The 16,662-nt window shown below is 40.5% G+C and overlaps 2 protein-coding genes across 4 annotated transcripts in view; one reads left to right on the top strand and one right to left on the bottom strand.

The window, feature by feature from the left end:
- Positions 1-9: 9 nt before the first annotated feature.
- yrdc (yrdC N(6)-threonylcarbamoyltransferase domain containing) lies at positions 10-4,215 on the top strand. The gene is made up of 6 exons (XM_046399023.1): positions 10-277; positions 1,083-1,278; positions 2,049-2,163; positions 2,271-2,390; positions 2,576-2,706; positions 3,874-4,215. Exons 1-6 carry the CDS (start codon positions 112-114, stop codon positions 3,941-3,943), a joined length of 798 nt encoding a protein of 265 aa, XP_046254979.1. The 5' UTR covers positions 10-111; the 3' UTR covers positions 3,944-4,215.
- Positions 4,216-5,274: 1,059 nt separating this feature from the next.
- The window catches only part of LOC124064493 (glycoprotein endo-alpha-1,2-mannosidase-like protein), a 23,015-nt gene continuing 11,627 nt past the window's right edge, over positions 5,275-16,662 (bottom strand). For 2 of the 3 annotated variants that reach the window (XM_046399014.1, XM_046399013.1), the window contains exons 3-5: positions 15,274-15,383; positions 8,251-8,327; positions 5,275-6,981 (exon numbers count right to left, since the gene is read on the bottom strand). In XM_046399014.1, coding sequence (XP_046254970.1) covers positions 6,345-6,981; positions 8,251-8,327; positions 15,274-15,383 — 824 coding nt within the window. In that variant the 3' untranslated portion in view covers positions 5,275-6,344. The remainder of the gene's footprint in view (positions 6,982-8,250; positions 8,328-15,273; positions 15,384-16,662) is intronic. The other variant, XM_046399015.1, reaches the window with a different exon arrangement.

Here is a 16,662-nt window from a genome sequence, read left to right as displayed (position 1 = left end):
AGAAACTTTGCGTCATTGTTTTGGAGGCGTAACCCGGAAGACGTGTCATTTCATCAGACGACAACATGCTCCCAGCTGTGAAATAACATTCGCGGCTTTAGCTTTGAATTTATGAAGTCTGTTGGTTACATCGCCGTCGATTTACTCAAATCCAGAGGAGCTCACAGTTCAGCCGCAGCTCGTCGCCTCGGAGGAGAAATGTGTAAAGAACTCAAGACCAAAGTGCTGCGTTTGTGTCCGCCGAACTCCAATGGGCCGACTCATGAAAGCCAAACAGGTTAGCTTCCGCCCAGCCGCAAACGTGCACGTGGGTCCCTATAGACTGACGGTTTTGGAAATAAGGAATTACTTTGATGGATATTAGCTGCTGAAGTAAAAGCTGCGTAAGCCGTTCAGCAATAGTTGCACGGTATTACATCAGATTCCTGTTTTTCCTGTCATCTTTGACATGATCCTGCCCACACTTATGCAGAAGGTCAAATACTCCCTTTTAACCTAATGACTATGTTATTTAGAGAAATGTTATTAATATAAATGTATGAATGGATTAACAGCAAAGGTGCTCAAGCATTAGAAGTGAACATACTTGGATGTAGTTTAATGTAACCACTTAAAACTTACTGTTGTGTAGTATAAGTTATAGCTTTGTCGTGTGTTTTGCATGCAAGTGTTTATACTGCAGAGTAAATAATAAAAAATCACAGTGATTAGATGAGTATAGTTGAGGCGAATGCGCTGGTCCCTCTGAAATCCAGTGGGGTAGATGTATGAAGAAGTGCTAAGCATTTAAGTACTGCTTTGAAGAACTTCAAACCTCCACTTCCCATAATGCACCTCAATAGCTGTGCTGGACACAAATCATTAAAGTGCCCAAGCAGCACTTCTGATTTGTTGCTAGTCCATTTCTTCTAGTTTCTCTTTCAGCCCTTCACAGCCCGCAAATCCATTTACAATGTACAACTTCACCTGTTGCATACAGCGTCACTGATAATTGCTTTTTGTCTTCTTTTTGTTTGGCTATCATGTTGTGTCTGGGGATGGATGACGCCTCACTGACCGTCCTTGTTGTTTTTGAACTGCAGATGGTGCTGAAATCCTGCGATGCACGGTGAAGGCTCTGAAGGAGGGCAGTGTGGTCGCCGTGCCCACAGACACCATCTACGGCCTGGCGTGTCTGGCCCAGAGCTCCGAAGCCATCAGAAAAACCTATGACATCAAAGGACGAAATCTACAGAAGCCGCTGGCTATTTGCGTAGGAGAAATTCAGGATATTTATAAGTAAGTGTTTGTACAGGTTTCTGCTGTTTTACCATCAGAGTGAGAGGAAGACTTGGATCTGGGCCCATTTTGTTTTATGATGATAATTCAAAATAATAAAAAGACAAATTAAAATAATTAAAAGTGAAAGTAGCAAATCCTTTACTCCTTGTGAAGCTGGAACCATTAAGTGTTTTCGCATGAGAAATGGCTGAACGACTGTTCATATGCTAATTGTCAAACTGTACTTGCCAACTGTACTTCTATACACCATTTGGTGGTTTTACTTTTCTAGTAAGTCATGTTTTATAAGCTATACTTTCTGTGCTATATATTGTTTTGCCTGCAATAATGTGAATTTTAAAAGAAACTTCAGTAAAACGCCTGATATTTCCCTCTGAAATGCAGCTCAGTAGAAGTAGAAAATAGCGTGAAATAAATGTACAAGAACATCAAATTTGCACTTCAGTGCAGTACTTGAGTAAATGTTCTTGCCTACCGTCCACCTCTGCAAATATACAGTATTAGTCATACACAGAGGAGTCACATGTAGAAGAGGCAAAGATGCCGTCTTCACACCACCGACAGACACTTTGCATTTCGAGGGACGGACTCACCTGCTGTCACAGAAACACCACAGTATTCATTAAGTGAGAATATTTAAAATGAAGGGATTCATAAGTGCCACCAAATGACAACATTCTGGATTAAACTCCTTGATTTCTCAGATAAGAACTTACTGTACTGTGCCGCCAGCTTTAAAAGCAGCTTGTTTTTGTTCCCATTGGCAGGTACTGTAAGGTGCCGGTGCAGAACGAGCTGTTAGGCGACCTGCTGCCTGGTCCCGTCACCCTGGTGTTCGAAAGATCTGAAGTGCTGAACACAGATCTGAACCCCTTTACGTCGGTAGGTCCGCTGCCTTAGCTGCATATTGCCGAAAATAAAACGTCGAAACAAGCGGTTTGTTAATCGATGTCAGTCGCGTGTTGTTTACACATTCGTGTGCTCCTCAGCTCGTAGGCGTACGTATCCCAGACCACTCCTTTATGAGGCGCCTCTGCCAGATGTGCGGGGAGCCACTCGCCCTCACCAGCGCCAACATCAGCTCACACACCAGCACCGTGGCCGTTCATGTAAGTGATATTTAGTTTATCAGTTTATCTTGCATTCATTATTTATTTTCAGTATGTTTGCCAGCATCTTAATTTAGGTCAGAAAGGTGTTTTATCTTAGTTTTATCTTTTTGTCATTCAGGTTTACAGAATTGTTCTTTTTTAATTTTTAATGCTGCTGGGGTTTTTTTTTTTCTTCTCTGAAGGAGTTTCAGGATCTCTGGCCCAAACTAGCGGTCGTGGTGGATAGCGGAACAATAGGAGACCAGAACCGCCTCGGGTCAACAGTAGTCGACCTATCAGTACTCGGCAAATACCGCATCATCAGACCCGGCTGGTGAGTTCATGCTGTTACTTTTGCTGCAGTTATGTGTGCCATATTTTCATAAATCATACCGATAATATCGCGTGGGTTATATCAGGCTTCCTCCCACAATCCCAAAAAAAGACATGCACATTAGTTTAATTGGCTACTCTACATTGCCCCTAGGTGTGAGTGTGAGAGTGTGTGGTTGTCTGTCTTTGTGTGTGGGCCCTGCGATTGACTGGCGACCAGTCCAGGGTGAACCCCGCCTCTCGCCCGTAGTCAGCTGGGAGAGGCTCCAGCTCCCCCGCGACCCTGACGGATAAGCGGTATAGAAAATGGATGGATGGATGGATACTGATAATATCCACACAGACAAAAAATATATTTCAAATGATTTTAAATGTCACATTATGCTTCCATGCAACAAAACAGCCTGACATTCGGCCCTGACAAAGAATGCGATGTGACGCTCAGATGCCGATAATAAATGTTGAGCGATCTGGAAACGGTGTCTGAGACCAATGTTGCAGTTTGTCACCTGAATGTGTGATACTGGACACTAAAATAATGACTTCTGCACTTCCTAACACATTTATGTGTTTGTATCCCACATCCACACTACATGCTGAATTGTTTAGCATGTAGTGTGTTTACAGTAGTTAAGAGTATGCATGCAAAATATGTTCAGGTTTTTGAGTGTGATGTTGATGCACACTGTTCTCCCACAGTGCAATGCACAAAGGTAATGGAGGATACTTACAGGTGGGAAAATCGAACAACTGGGCGGTAATGAAACGGCTTGACAAAAAAATATTATGCAGAAAACAAAAGTGTTAAATCCGAGGTAAAACATTTTGATGTCTCAAAGATTTGTGTCATTTACAACAGTAACGTACGCTAATATTTTGTGTAGTGTTGTGTAGTTAAGTGCTGACACAGTATACTATGATGAGTGTATGTACAGTACTGCAGAGAGTGGTGTGGATTTGGGACACAGCTCTGTGTTTTCAGTGTAGTCCACCACTGAGAGCCTCCTGCAGCAGCTGCTATGATGAGGAACCTCGTAGTGAACAACATGTAGTCAGGCGTGTGTGGATTGAAGATATAAATACGCTGACGTTAGAAGCCGTTTAGCCACGCTTACCCTGAAGGGGACTCGGCACACTAAATGAGGAATGACTGTCATTCTCTTTTCAGTGCCCTGTCTGCTACGGTTGATGTGCTGAAGCACAAATATGGACTATCAGAGGCCTTGGAGGAAAAATGACCCTTGAACTGTCCACACTCACACGATACCCGCTGAAAACACACAAACCGCTTTTGAACTCAGGAAGAGCTCAACCGTTCGACCACTGATGGCCGATATTGTCCCAGTGCCTGCTTTAAGGTCTTGACTAACTTTTTTTCTTATTTGGTGACCTTATTTTCTGCCTCACTGTTTGTCTGATATTAAGGGACTCTGTGGGATTTTATATTGTGTTGGAGCTCTCTGTCATTTATTCAGGAATATAAAAGTTATGCCAGCTGTTTGGGTTTTTTTTTGAGGGGGTGGGGGTGGCATAAAAATCAACCCTTTTGTATTTTCTAAGCTACATGTCTTAACTGAAAATACAACAGTTTGAGGTTTTATTTTGACATGTTATGTACATGTGTATACACGTTATGCTAAGTGTAATGTTAGGCCCCTGTATTGGTATGGGACTTACTGACTCAAGTCCTCTGAGTCCAGAGCTTCTTTTTTGGGTTTTTTTTATGAATATTAAAATATGGATCCTTAATATTTATTTTATCTGCATGTCATTTAAACTTTGTAAGGCTTGTTCTACAATTGGTCACCTGCCACAGTTACTACTGCTACTACATGTACAAAATACTACAATATTTCAGAGTTGCATTGGTACTGTAGGAAATTCATCCGCACAATTGCATTTTTAAAACTGGAACTCTCTTAAAAATCCTATCAGCCAGTGTAAAATTGTTTTGATCTGTTGTACAACCTTTGCACAGCCACAATAAAAATTGTCCTCTTTCACAGTCTTATTCATGCATAAGAACTTACTGGGTTGTACGTCTGTCTTTGTTTTTAGGTGTCTGGCTTTTACTCCTAATTGATTCTTAAAGGTGTGTGGAAGAGGCAGATGGACAGCAGGATTTCAACAAATCTTAAATCACACGTGTCCATTATCCCCCAGAGGGCCACAGTCAGTGGTATATTTTTATTCCTACAGACACTCCACAACGTTGAGCACAGTTTTACCTCCTGACTCTGTTGTTTTGACTTAAGTAAAAGAAAGTCATGTAGGCCCACAATGCTGTGTTTCCATGAAGGGAACTACATCAGAGTTAACATTATCAGGTAGGTCTTTCCATACTAACAAGAATATTCACAAGTATTGAATAAAAAAAAAAAAAAGTAAAAATCTGACTCACTAAATGGACTGACCTACCTGAACGTTGTTGGTTAGCACAGTGGAGAGCAGTGCATCTACAGGCTTTACATGTTTAAATACTTGAGAGGTATGTTATTTAACGTACCAACTAATATTTGTTGAAGTTTCTTCAGTTATACACAACATAACAAAATATACTACAGAAGTATTGTAGGTTTTAGACATTTTAATGCAGAAATGTTACATAATATGCCTTTGAACCAATAGTTCAACATATTAAAAAATTAGGTTTTTCCACCGCAGAGAGTTAGATGATAAAACTGACGTGAAGAGATACCGCAGAAAATCACTGCACCTGGCCAAGACAGGGTCTAGAGCAGAACTCCTGGCAGATTTCAGCAAATGAGATATAATATGTTCAATAAATTATCTTTAGAGGTAACGGTCAGTGGACTTTGTTACCACTGGACAGAACAAGGCTAGCCGTTTCCCCTTGTTTCCATTCTCTATGCTAAGCTAAGCTAAATGGCTTCTGTTTGTAGCTTCATATTTAATGGGCAACTATGAGACGGGTACGGATCTTCTCATCTAACTTTCTGCCAGAAAATGAATTAAAGTACTCACCAAAATGCTCCACTGTTCCCTTTAAATTTTATAATAATCCCGTCGAAGAGGGATTTTTGTATGATAGCCGCAATAACTCTTCACTTACATGCTCAACTCCTACTTAAAACACAATGTCATCGGTTTTAATGAGCTCTCCAAACTGGGGTAAACAGAAGATCAACATTAGTGTCTCATTCTGTTTGAGAGCCTGTTGTGGATGAAACCTAAACCATAAAGGTGCCTCTCTGTTGCAGCTGATTCTGGTATTTAAGTGCAGAGAGGAAAATGAGGCCCTTATGTGTTCACACACAATATGTATGAATATCTCAGGCAGGAGTTTGTTGGGTCAATTGCTCGTTAAGATGCATTAAATGAATAGAGATCAGAGAGAGACCTGCAGTGCATTCTAGAAATCAGGGCTGTCAATGGAAAAATGGAACAAGTTCTCAAATTATCCAAGATAGTCACACCACCAGCACGGGTCCTATTCTCTCAGATCAAATCAGCACATATATACACACTCAGGTCCCATCAGTTAAAGTTAAAGGCATGTCCTGATATACTCACATCAATGCTGATCAGCCACTACATTCACAAGCTTTGGTTCTTTCTCTTTCATGTGTTCACACACTTCCACTAGAGCATGCTGTTTCAAGTCAGTTGGACGAAAGCTCACATCAGCCATTGCTCCTTCTCTTTGTTGAACTGCTCAGCCCAGTGACGGGTCAGCTCCAGGTAGTGTTCCGGTCCATGTGGCTGGTAGTCCAAGTACACCCGTGTCACTGTTTTTTTGGGCATCGCCCTCTCAATCTGCGTCCCCTCGTGCCATTCGTTAAAAGATGTGATGGTGACGATCTCAGGCCTCACATTCAGCGCCGCCTGCAGGGCCGTCTCATAGTAACGACCGTTCACCCTGTTGCGCGTGTTGTGGTTATTCCATGGCCGGATGCTGGTGTCGATGTAACCAGGTCCAACGCTGGGGATAAAGACGAGATTGTTGCCATCACAAAAAGCTTTGATGGCCTTCCAGTTCTGGTGTGAGGCACCGAAGGAGAAACCGTTGGAAGCAAAGTAAGTGTACATGCCATCAAAGCCACCTGCGAGGATGTCATGCTTGTGTCGCTCCTCCACAATCAGGGCAATGAAGAGGGAGTCGTAGGCTGAGCCACGTACGCTGTGGGAGCCAGTGGGGGTCAAGAATTCAGACCAGGACTCTGGTGGAGTTAGGTAGGAGTCGTAGATGTAAAAGAGAGGAAGACTCCTCCCTGTGCTGGAAGTAAACTTGTAGAAGGCTCCATGGTCGCCGTACCTTTAAAGGTAAGAATACAGTACAATAACAACAAAGTAAGATCATGCAGAAACATGTTGTTGACTCATTAGCCGATTAAGTTAATTAAGATTCTTTATACGGCAAACTGGCAACACAACGCAAGAAGGAAGAGTTTATCCTCTGGGCAGCACAAATCTGTGGTTGTTTTTATATTTTTATATTTCCTGGAAACAAGTGGATGTTTTGGCCCGATGGCACCTCAAGTCCTTAACAAGCCACTGGCCACCATGAGCCTGTCATTGCAAGCTCATGCTCTGCAAACAAATACTGTTCAAATCCACAGAACTTAACAGCTTTGAAGGAGCTATAATTCATATCTTTAAAATAATTTATCAAATAACAATGTGAAAGGGGTCTTCCACAGAGACTAATCTACAAAGAATTAACACCTGGATCTGAAGCTCCCCACAATTTAGTAGAATTTTATAGGGAATTTTACGTTATTGTTTAGCCGATCAGCTTGCAACGTTCCTGTGCAGTTCACTCTCGTATCGGGGCTGCAGCAGGGAGCTGTTTGCATAGCTCTGAAAACTCACTGTAGACTACGCGCTCAGCACCAGCCAACACACAGGTATTGTTGGTGACTAATGAATGAACACAAAGGAGCATTTAACAGCTTAAGAACCAGATATTTACATCTTGGTGGGGATCAAAAACAGAACTTACATTCGTCAAGTGACCAGAGAAACGACTCCAAATAAATGATTAAGTTTGGCTAAAAAGTTCAACATATGGACTGATTAAAAATCAATGTGATCTTCACAACTTGTTTTCACTGCCCCCAAGTGGCCAAAAGTGGCCCTGATATTGCAGGTTTAACTCTGTATTAAGTTATTAATTATAAAAATTATGCTCACTAAAAACCATAATTGTCCAAAAGAAATTTCATGGGAAACCAAAGACAAATATGTTGGTCAAGAGAATATTAGGACCAAATACTGATGCAAGACAGAAGGTCAGCGGGTAACTAATTCGTCATTTAATGACAACCTCATCAATAGGTGACGACTGGAGGTCGCCATTACTTGACCTTCAGTTGTCAACTATTACTATAGTTCTGTTATCTCGAGACAAAAGAGCTTGTTTTCTCCTGATAACTGGGTTAATTTATCTTGTGATCTTGAAAACAAAAGGCAGAACTGCTTTCCTAAAGTATTTCAGTTTTGTTACTAACAGTGCATGAAATCGAAATGGTTTTCCATTTAAACTGAGTCAGCGTTGAGGAAGCGTAGCCAGACAAGTGCCTACCTGTCGATGATATACTTGATGTTGTCGTGCACACTCTGGTCGTTTCGTCCTCTGTACGGTTGGATGTGAAATGCAACCTAAGAAAACACAGAAAGACACATGCCTTGTTGGTTTCAATCATTGACATATACAGTCAGTGGGTTTCCATTCATCATATTTCTGCCATTTTTTAAAAAAATTGCTACAGTCAGCACTCCCTGATGACCTTAGCAAGTATTGACTTCAGATCACCGTTCAACTTTGAAGGGAAGATTCCTCATAGAGAGCTGACAAGTTTTACAGTATGACTTCTGCATTTGAGAAGTCGTCAGGAATAAAATGTCTCACTATGATGCATTCTTATATTAAATTTCCACCGTTCTAATTGTGCAAAACAAGTTATTCATGCACCGTTTTGACCTTATGTGGCCCTAAAGCATAGCTTGACATTTGACATCAGGTATTTCTGTCGTAGTACCACACTACACATGACTAAACGTGTTTACAGGTTTTGTAAAAAAAAAAAAAAAAAAAACTATGAATAAAAGAGTATAATATTGACTTTGGCCACCAGTGCAGCAAACCACAGTTAGCCATTCAAGCAAATTATGTTGGGCTATAAAGAACAATGTTTTTACTCTTTGATTTTCATGACAAATAGTGTCACACTGTGGGAGATGTTTTCAACCCTGAGTGGTGCCCCTCTGGAGATTTTTGTAACGCTCCCTTAATGGCTCAGTCAGACATGGATATTTGCAGCTGATGAATAAAAGCAACAGAGGAACAAGAAACCTGAAGTGACATGTACACAAAAAGTGCTTAAGTTGAATATTTTAAAGCACGACCAGAGAATTCAGTGACTTTGAATAATGTATGATCAAACTGAAACACTTGGACCCAGTGGACACCCCAGGGGAACAAAGTGGAGGAAAATGGGCTTTTTAGGATGATGGAAGCCAACAGTAAGTAAATACATGCAAGACGTCACTGAGTGAAGCACACAATACTGACAAAAAAACAACATTATATGATTCCTGTCTTATCCCTGATTCAGTCTGAGTGAAAGCCTGCATTCAGCCCAGTATTTCACTTGAACGAGAGGGAGAGTCTGCAGCCTTGTGGATGTGAGGCTAAACCTTGTTTTGCTTTGAGCTAAATGCTAACATCAGCGAGCAAAATGCACTCCATGACAATATTAACTCGCTGATGTTAATGCTAAATGGCATTAAAAGGCAAATGAGAATATCGTTAATTTGACTGGTATTTGACCATAAGTAAAGTGTCGTACGATTAAAAATTTGATCTGATGATGGTGCGAGGGGAAACCAGCGGTATTACAATTCATCCTGAGGAGGACATGACGAATGTGTGCAAATTTCACGTTAATCTCTTCAATAGCCGCAGAGACATTTCACCTAAAATGTCGTCTGGTGGCGCTGGAGTGAAAGGCAGGGGATCAACCACAGTCATAAGGATTCATCCTGTGTGTACCATAAATGTCACTGCAATCCATCATACTGTTGGTGAGACATTTCTGTCTAGGCCAACGTGTCCACCTTAAAGACTGATCAAAATAGTGAAAATTTGCAGGGAAGCATATATCAGTCTGGAATAAGAACTTTGCAGTGATTAAATGTTTTTCTTCACATTTAATCTTTGTCAGATGCATGTTGTACTGTGTGTGTGTTGTTAGGCAAGCTGTTTTGCAAGCATATGGTGCTGAACTGGAGAAAAGACTGTTAGTGCACTAAGTGTATCACTCAGACCATAAGTGTACTAAAGGATTAAAGTGGCATTTAGAACAGGCTAAAGCCCAGCAAACTGTTTAAAGATAGCTGGAAGCAAGGACAACAGAATCACTTATGTCACTAATGGAGATGCTGAGTGCTTTCAACGTGCAACAAAATTTATATTTTGACGGTGCAAGACCCTCTTTGCTGGCAAAATATCAATTTGAAGAAAGATCCTGGCTATCCTGGTAAATCATAGCCTGAGATGAGTGTTTATGAAGCCAGCACTCTCTGGAATTCCTGTAAAGTAACAGTTCAGTGAAGTGAGATCAAATATTAAACTATTTTAAAAAGAGGTTTTAGAGGATGTGATGCCACATAATTATCATCCACAGAGAGGGGTGGGGGTGGGGTGTTATGGTCTCCTGCTCACTGCAGCACATCACACGCCACTACAAAACTCAGCTCATTTTCCAAACACACTGGCCCATTACTCTGTGGTAATTTAGAAGTAAATGAGACAGAGTCAGTGCATTTTAATACCTCATAAACATTGACAGCATGAGCCTGAAACAACTGCAGCATGATTTATGCTGAGCAGAGTGGAATTTAGTGCCATGTCATGCAGAAAGCACAAAGGGGGCGAGAAATATGAGCTCACATAACAATAAAGGTCCAGACCTCTATAACAATTCAATTTCAACAAAGCTGAGCACATTTCTTCATGCGTAAGTGTCAGTTTCATTCTGTGATCAAAGCCAGTGGACACACACAATAATGGAGGATTCATGTAAAACTAAACGTGGCCACTCGGTGCAATATGGAAACAAGAAATGCTTCATGCCATCATAGGGCACCCATGGGCCTTATTCCCCTGTGTACATGCAGCTACACGACCTACTTAGTGGAACTTGGAGAACTTTTACAGCCCCTCAGGGTGCAGATTGTTCAGGGAGGCAAAGTGAGTCATGGGACCCACGATGCACATTTCCCCTCTGCTCCCTCACTTCCACCCTGTCCCCCACCCTCCCCTGGGCACAAGGACTATTTCAGCTCCACTTCAAGCTGAGGTCGAGCAGCAGCGCTGCTGTGAAGGCTCCATGTGATCAGCTCTCCAACTCTGCCAAAACACACGACACACGAGCTGTGTGTGGGTGCTGCTGAGATACTGCTCAACTTATATAATAACAAAGAGGGGTCAGTGTGTTTTTAGCTGTGCGGTGTGGGATTGCCATGTCATGGAAGTTGGATTTGTTTCTGATGAGCGAGCTCTCCTCCGGTTTCCATTCATCTTCATTTTAAGTTGTGAATATGCAGTTATGACAAATATGCAATTTATTGTACATTATATAGACAAAAGTACTGGGGCACCTGACCATTACACCAACAGGGAATTTAATGACGTGCCGTTTTATATTAAGATTAAGCATTAAGATTTGCCTTCACTAATTTTAATTTTATTTTTTCAATGTAATTTTAATATTATTTAAGTTTATGTCATAATTGCAGCAAATCATTCAGTAAATTATTTTCTGTCACTTGACAGAAAATTAAGTGGAAAAGCAACTACCCCAACAGTCAATTGCATAATAAGTCATTTTACAGGCCAAAAATAATAAACAATTTCTGATTCCAGCTTTTCTCTGTCAAAACAAGCAATCTGAACACATCAGCTTCAGTTGTCAGAAATTACATCGGGCATTTTTCAGTATTTTTCAGGGGTCAATATAGCTCCAACAACAATTTTTGCCCTGGGCTCCATAATATTTTTATTCAGCTATGAATCTTGGAATGATTAATGCCATTTTCATGCCCCACTGAGCTGCATAAAACCACCATCAAGATTCATTCACATGCTGTGTTAGATTACTCTGTCAAGCAGTTACTTAGGAAGAGTGCCGAGATCCCTGTATAGTCCTTGTCCTCAGTTAGGAGGAGTGCTGCTGTGTCAAACAAGACAAGACACCACAGGACAAGGATGGACAAATATATCCAACATAAAGAAAAGTGCATATGGATTCTTTCTATTATTCTTTTTCCTAGTTCTTCTTGACTTTCTCTGTATCCTTTCCCCCTCCTTTTTTGAGTCACATTAAGCCATTTTTATATACTTGTACAGACTGTGCAAGGGTCTGATCTTTCAAAACTGCTCGTGCATTGTCATGATATTTGGCTCGTAGTTACTTTGCTACAAAAAGCAACATGGAACATGAGAGTTTCCTGAATCCTTAATTTTGGCAGTTGAAACTTCTCCTGTGGGACCATCTGTCCTCCTCACTTGGGCTTTCCTGCCTCCATTTTGTTTAAAAAAAAAAGAGGAAAGAAATGTTACTTTAAAGAAATCCGTATTACAGTTCCATGTGATGGTAGCCAAAGATCTTTACATTGTCAGCATTTTGCTAAAATTATGCAAAAAGAAATACTCCAAAGATAAACGATCTGTGGGAAATGACTGGGAGGAGTTCTTCAAAAACAAGGAAAACTGGAAGAGCATTTCTTAGAAAAACTGTGCTCAATATGCTGCTGTACAGAGAGTAATTTTATTTGAAGGCTTTCTCTTGCTTTGCTCAGTAATTGTGATCTTCTAAGCACTTTGATGAATCGGAAAGATAAGCATTTCCTTCTTATTTCAATGAGATACTGGAAAATTCAGTTGATTTGAAGAAAGCTTGTCAGGGTCTGTTTTTTCCACACTCTTCCTCTGCGCTTTTTATGAAAATGTCATGCTTGCTGGGTCACTGATGATAGGAAAGCATGGCATTAAATTCAATCTATTAGCTTCTCTCCTGGCAGCATTATGTGTGAAACCTCATCAACTCAGCGTTGCATGTCTAATCCAAGCATTCTGGTCTTGCCCTCGCAGAGATACATTATTTCTTTGCCTGCAGCCAAACAGCAGACTAAACAAATGCAATATCAAATCTGACATACTGGCCTGACAAACCTATGCAGCCCATCGAAGATGTTTATACGAAGAACAAGGCCAGCGTGTGTCACATCACTGCGGGAAAATATGTTCACTTCAGCGTACAAACACTGACATGATAATGAACTGTATTAGAATAATGATCCTTTCACTGCTTTTCCCAGTAAGAAAATGTAAAATACTTGAATGGATCCAAGAAAAAAATTTCATCTGTAATGCAAACTGAGGAATCTTCAATACGTTCTTTAGAAAGATTCTGACACTGCAGTTCACTCTACGAATGATTATATAAGCAATAGTGTGTTGACCAGTGTGTACTCTGTCTTATTTTATCATTATCATTATTATTATCTTCTAATTTACTTAACGTTCATGTTTCTGGCTTTTAACTAAAAATATTCACATTCCTATTACTAATGTAAAAAAAAAAAAAAAATTGAAATTTCATTATTTAAAAAATTTGCCTTCCAGCTGCTTTGCTTTGAAACTAACCTTGGTGATAAATTAAGTAAGCTGTAAAAACATCTTGTTTTCTTATATGGTTATTTTTGGTTATTTCATGTTTCAACTAATACGTTGGTTTCCTTTGTATTTTTTTTTTTAGTCACTTGATTGTTTGTTTTTTAATTTTTTTATTTTATTGAGTGCAAAGAGCTTCGTGACAGAATATGTGAAATATAAAAATATAAATACACTTTATTTATTATTTACTTATTTAATTATGTCTATTGAATAATCAGCAAACTCTAAAACTCATACTCAAAACAAAAGTTTCCACCGACGGTGATGCTTTTATCTGGTTCCTGGTCCCTCCAAAAATGTCAACTGCCTAATTTTTAGTTTACTTCAAAGATGGAATATGCTGTTCAAATGGTGTTGGCGCATTATTAATGGCACCTGCTTTGACACAGAAAACCTCTTACAAGCCTGTTTCACTCTTGTATTTTGAAATTCATACAGAGAGTTCATCCTGCATCTCTCTTTCTCCCTCCCACTGCTTCCTTTCACCTCCCCCTGTGTGTCTGCCTCTGGAGAACATCTGACATGACATCTGAACTGTATTGCATTTCAACCGAATGTTCACTGTAAAAGTTTAATAAGCCTTGAATATGCAGACAGTGGACAGAGAGACCAACATGGATGGTTATTTCCTCAAATGTGCCATTGTCCAACCTAACTGGCAACAGGTCACGTGGTTTTGCTACCCTCCACCTCTCTACCACGCAACCCCCACCTCTCCGTCCTGCTGATGTGCTCACAAGCTCATTCATTCCTCACTGAACAACTGATCCCGCTTCAGCAGCTCTTTGACCTGTTTTTTGCTCTAATGCTGGAGATGTCACCGTGGCTGGAAACATTTGGAGTCAAATCCCACAGGCAGCTTTTTTGGAGGCAGCAGAACAAGTTTAAAAGCTCTCAATCTTACTCTCCGGTTGGCACATTGGATGATTTGAGATTACTAGCTTGAGTGATGTTAAGCTCTCTGCTTGTGTGAAGCATCAGTAATCCTTTGCTAGCTCCTGTGTCACTGTGATCCTGGTGAATGGAGAGACAAGTAGATGGACAGACAGTCGTGTTTGCACATAAAACCTCAGGCTCATTCAAATTTTGGCAAAGATTCGGAAACAGAACCATGGGTATCTCTCCAGAGACATTTGAGTTCAACAAGCCAGAGGTTTTATACTGACTAATGTACTTACTTTAACAAAGCACATAGTCTGTGAAGTTCTCTTCTGTAGTTCTTTTCAGCTTGTAGCATATGAAAGTCAATGTGCACACCTAATGGAGTGCCTCAAGGTTCTGTGCTTGGTCTGCTTTTACTTCCCCTTTCCATAAATAATTGTTAATACACATGAACCTAATAATCATCTCTATGCCGATGATAACGCTACAGACACCCTGGCATTGTTAATGGGCAGGGAAAGGTGACAGAACTTTTTACATGGTACAAATATAGAAGTATTTGACTTGATGAATGTTTTGCGTTTAAGCTACATGGTGAAAATGTGAGGCTTTTAGTTTAGACAAGTCGCGTTCGTCTTTTGATTTTAGAAGAAAGCTGTTCGGTGCCACCTTTTTTACAGGTACTTGATTATAGTGATTTGTTGAAAATTAAATTAATGAAGCTGATAACCCCTTTATGATTGTTAATATCAAATGTTTCTGTTTTTTATCATACCTGTTTTTAGCCTACTTTTAGTAGTTTTGTAGTTTATGTTTTATCCATTGTCTAATTTTTGTTGTTGTTTCATCTGCAATTTTCCCATGAACTCATGAACTATGCAGTCGAAACTGAGTTGAATGTCAAACCACGCAATAGATTTAATTAGCTGTTTCAGGTTTCACACACACACACACACACTCTCAGAATAGGCTGGTGTGTCTTACCTTGAGGTTGTGTCTATATGCAGCGTCCAGGATAGCTGGTACCAAATCCTCAGTGGGTTCCCCATTGTCGTCTGCGAGCCCCGGAGGATACCAGGACAGGACCAGAACCCCTGGAGATGGAAATACATGAGTCTGATCATCCGTCCTGTACTGAAGAAGCTGGTTAATACCTCAGAGAGCATCTGCTGCTGAAAAACCTATGACGAAAAATGCATATGAGTCTATAAAAGTGTTATCTTACGAATGGTTGCAATGATGTATGGATTTCATGCTGATTGTGAGAAATGTTGACAATCCTATGGGGAGAAACGAGTGCTGAAAAACTTCTGCTGCTGCCATAAATCTGCTGTAACATTTTAATGCAGCCCTTCACAGTTTTACAGACCCATCTGAGACCACTGAATGAACATAATCAGTTGTTCTTTTATTGGACACACTCTAAAATTTCTGCCTTTGCAATCCATCAGGGTAATTACCACAAATATTTTATAGGACAAATGCTAATAAGGTTTGTGGCAGGATGATGCATACATGGACAGACTGCGAAACAATGGGGCCTTTGGCAGGGATATGTAAAAGCCCCCACGCCCCCTCTGAAACAGGAAACAGGAAACAGGAAGAAAGACACCACAAAAAACAGAACAGTTATTTAGAAACTCTTTGTGGTAACTTTTTTGCTGTCTTTGTGTCTTCATTTTGCGCCTCTGGTCATTTAATTTATCTCTTTGTGTTGCTTTGTGGTCATTCTACATCTCTCTGTTGTCAGTTGATCACTCTGGTCATTGAGCATCTTCTTTGTAGTTTGTCTCTTCCTGGTTTTCTGCAGTTTTGTGGTGGTTTTGCAGTCCTCGTGCCTCTCTTTGTGGTCATTTTGCATCTCTTTGTAGTTGCCTGGCATCTCTTTCGGGTGGTTTTGTGTCTCTTTGTGATTGCATTGTGTCTCTTTTGTCCAAATCCCTACTTTCCCCATCATCCGTATCCGACACGTGATTGATGAATATGATTCTGTCATCTTATTTCATCTATTTATTATGTCTTGTTTTAGTGGCAATTTCTCTGCGCAGCTCAAATGTGCGACATCTCATAAATTCCAGCAGAGAAATGCTTCCTCATGCTCTAACGCTGGCTGAGAAATAACGTCACATCAGCACTGCCTGGCACCACAGAGGGTCTGGCACATTAGATATGCACTCAGAGCTAATTCATTAAACTCATGTCTGCTTGCTCTGGAGCTGTGGGGACTATTGGATTACAATACCCAACTATGTCTGTGAGTATTAAACGTATGGTCGCAGCTTTCCATTTTATTTATTGGCCTCTGTAAAGTTGTGGGGAATCGGCCATCAAGCCAAGTGAAACTATTTATAGTTTGACTGGCTGTGTTGTCTA

Source organism: Scatophagus argus, chromosome 9 (assembly GCF_020382885.2).
Source record: "Scatophagus argus isolate fScaArg1 chromosome 9, fScaArg1.pri, whole genome shotgun sequence".
NCBI lineage: Eukaryota > Metazoa > Chordata > Actinopteri > Scatophagidae > Scatophagus > Scatophagus argus.
The sequence above is the reverse complement of the archived record's forward strand: the minus strand, read 5'-3'. Positions and strand labels throughout refer to the sequence as shown.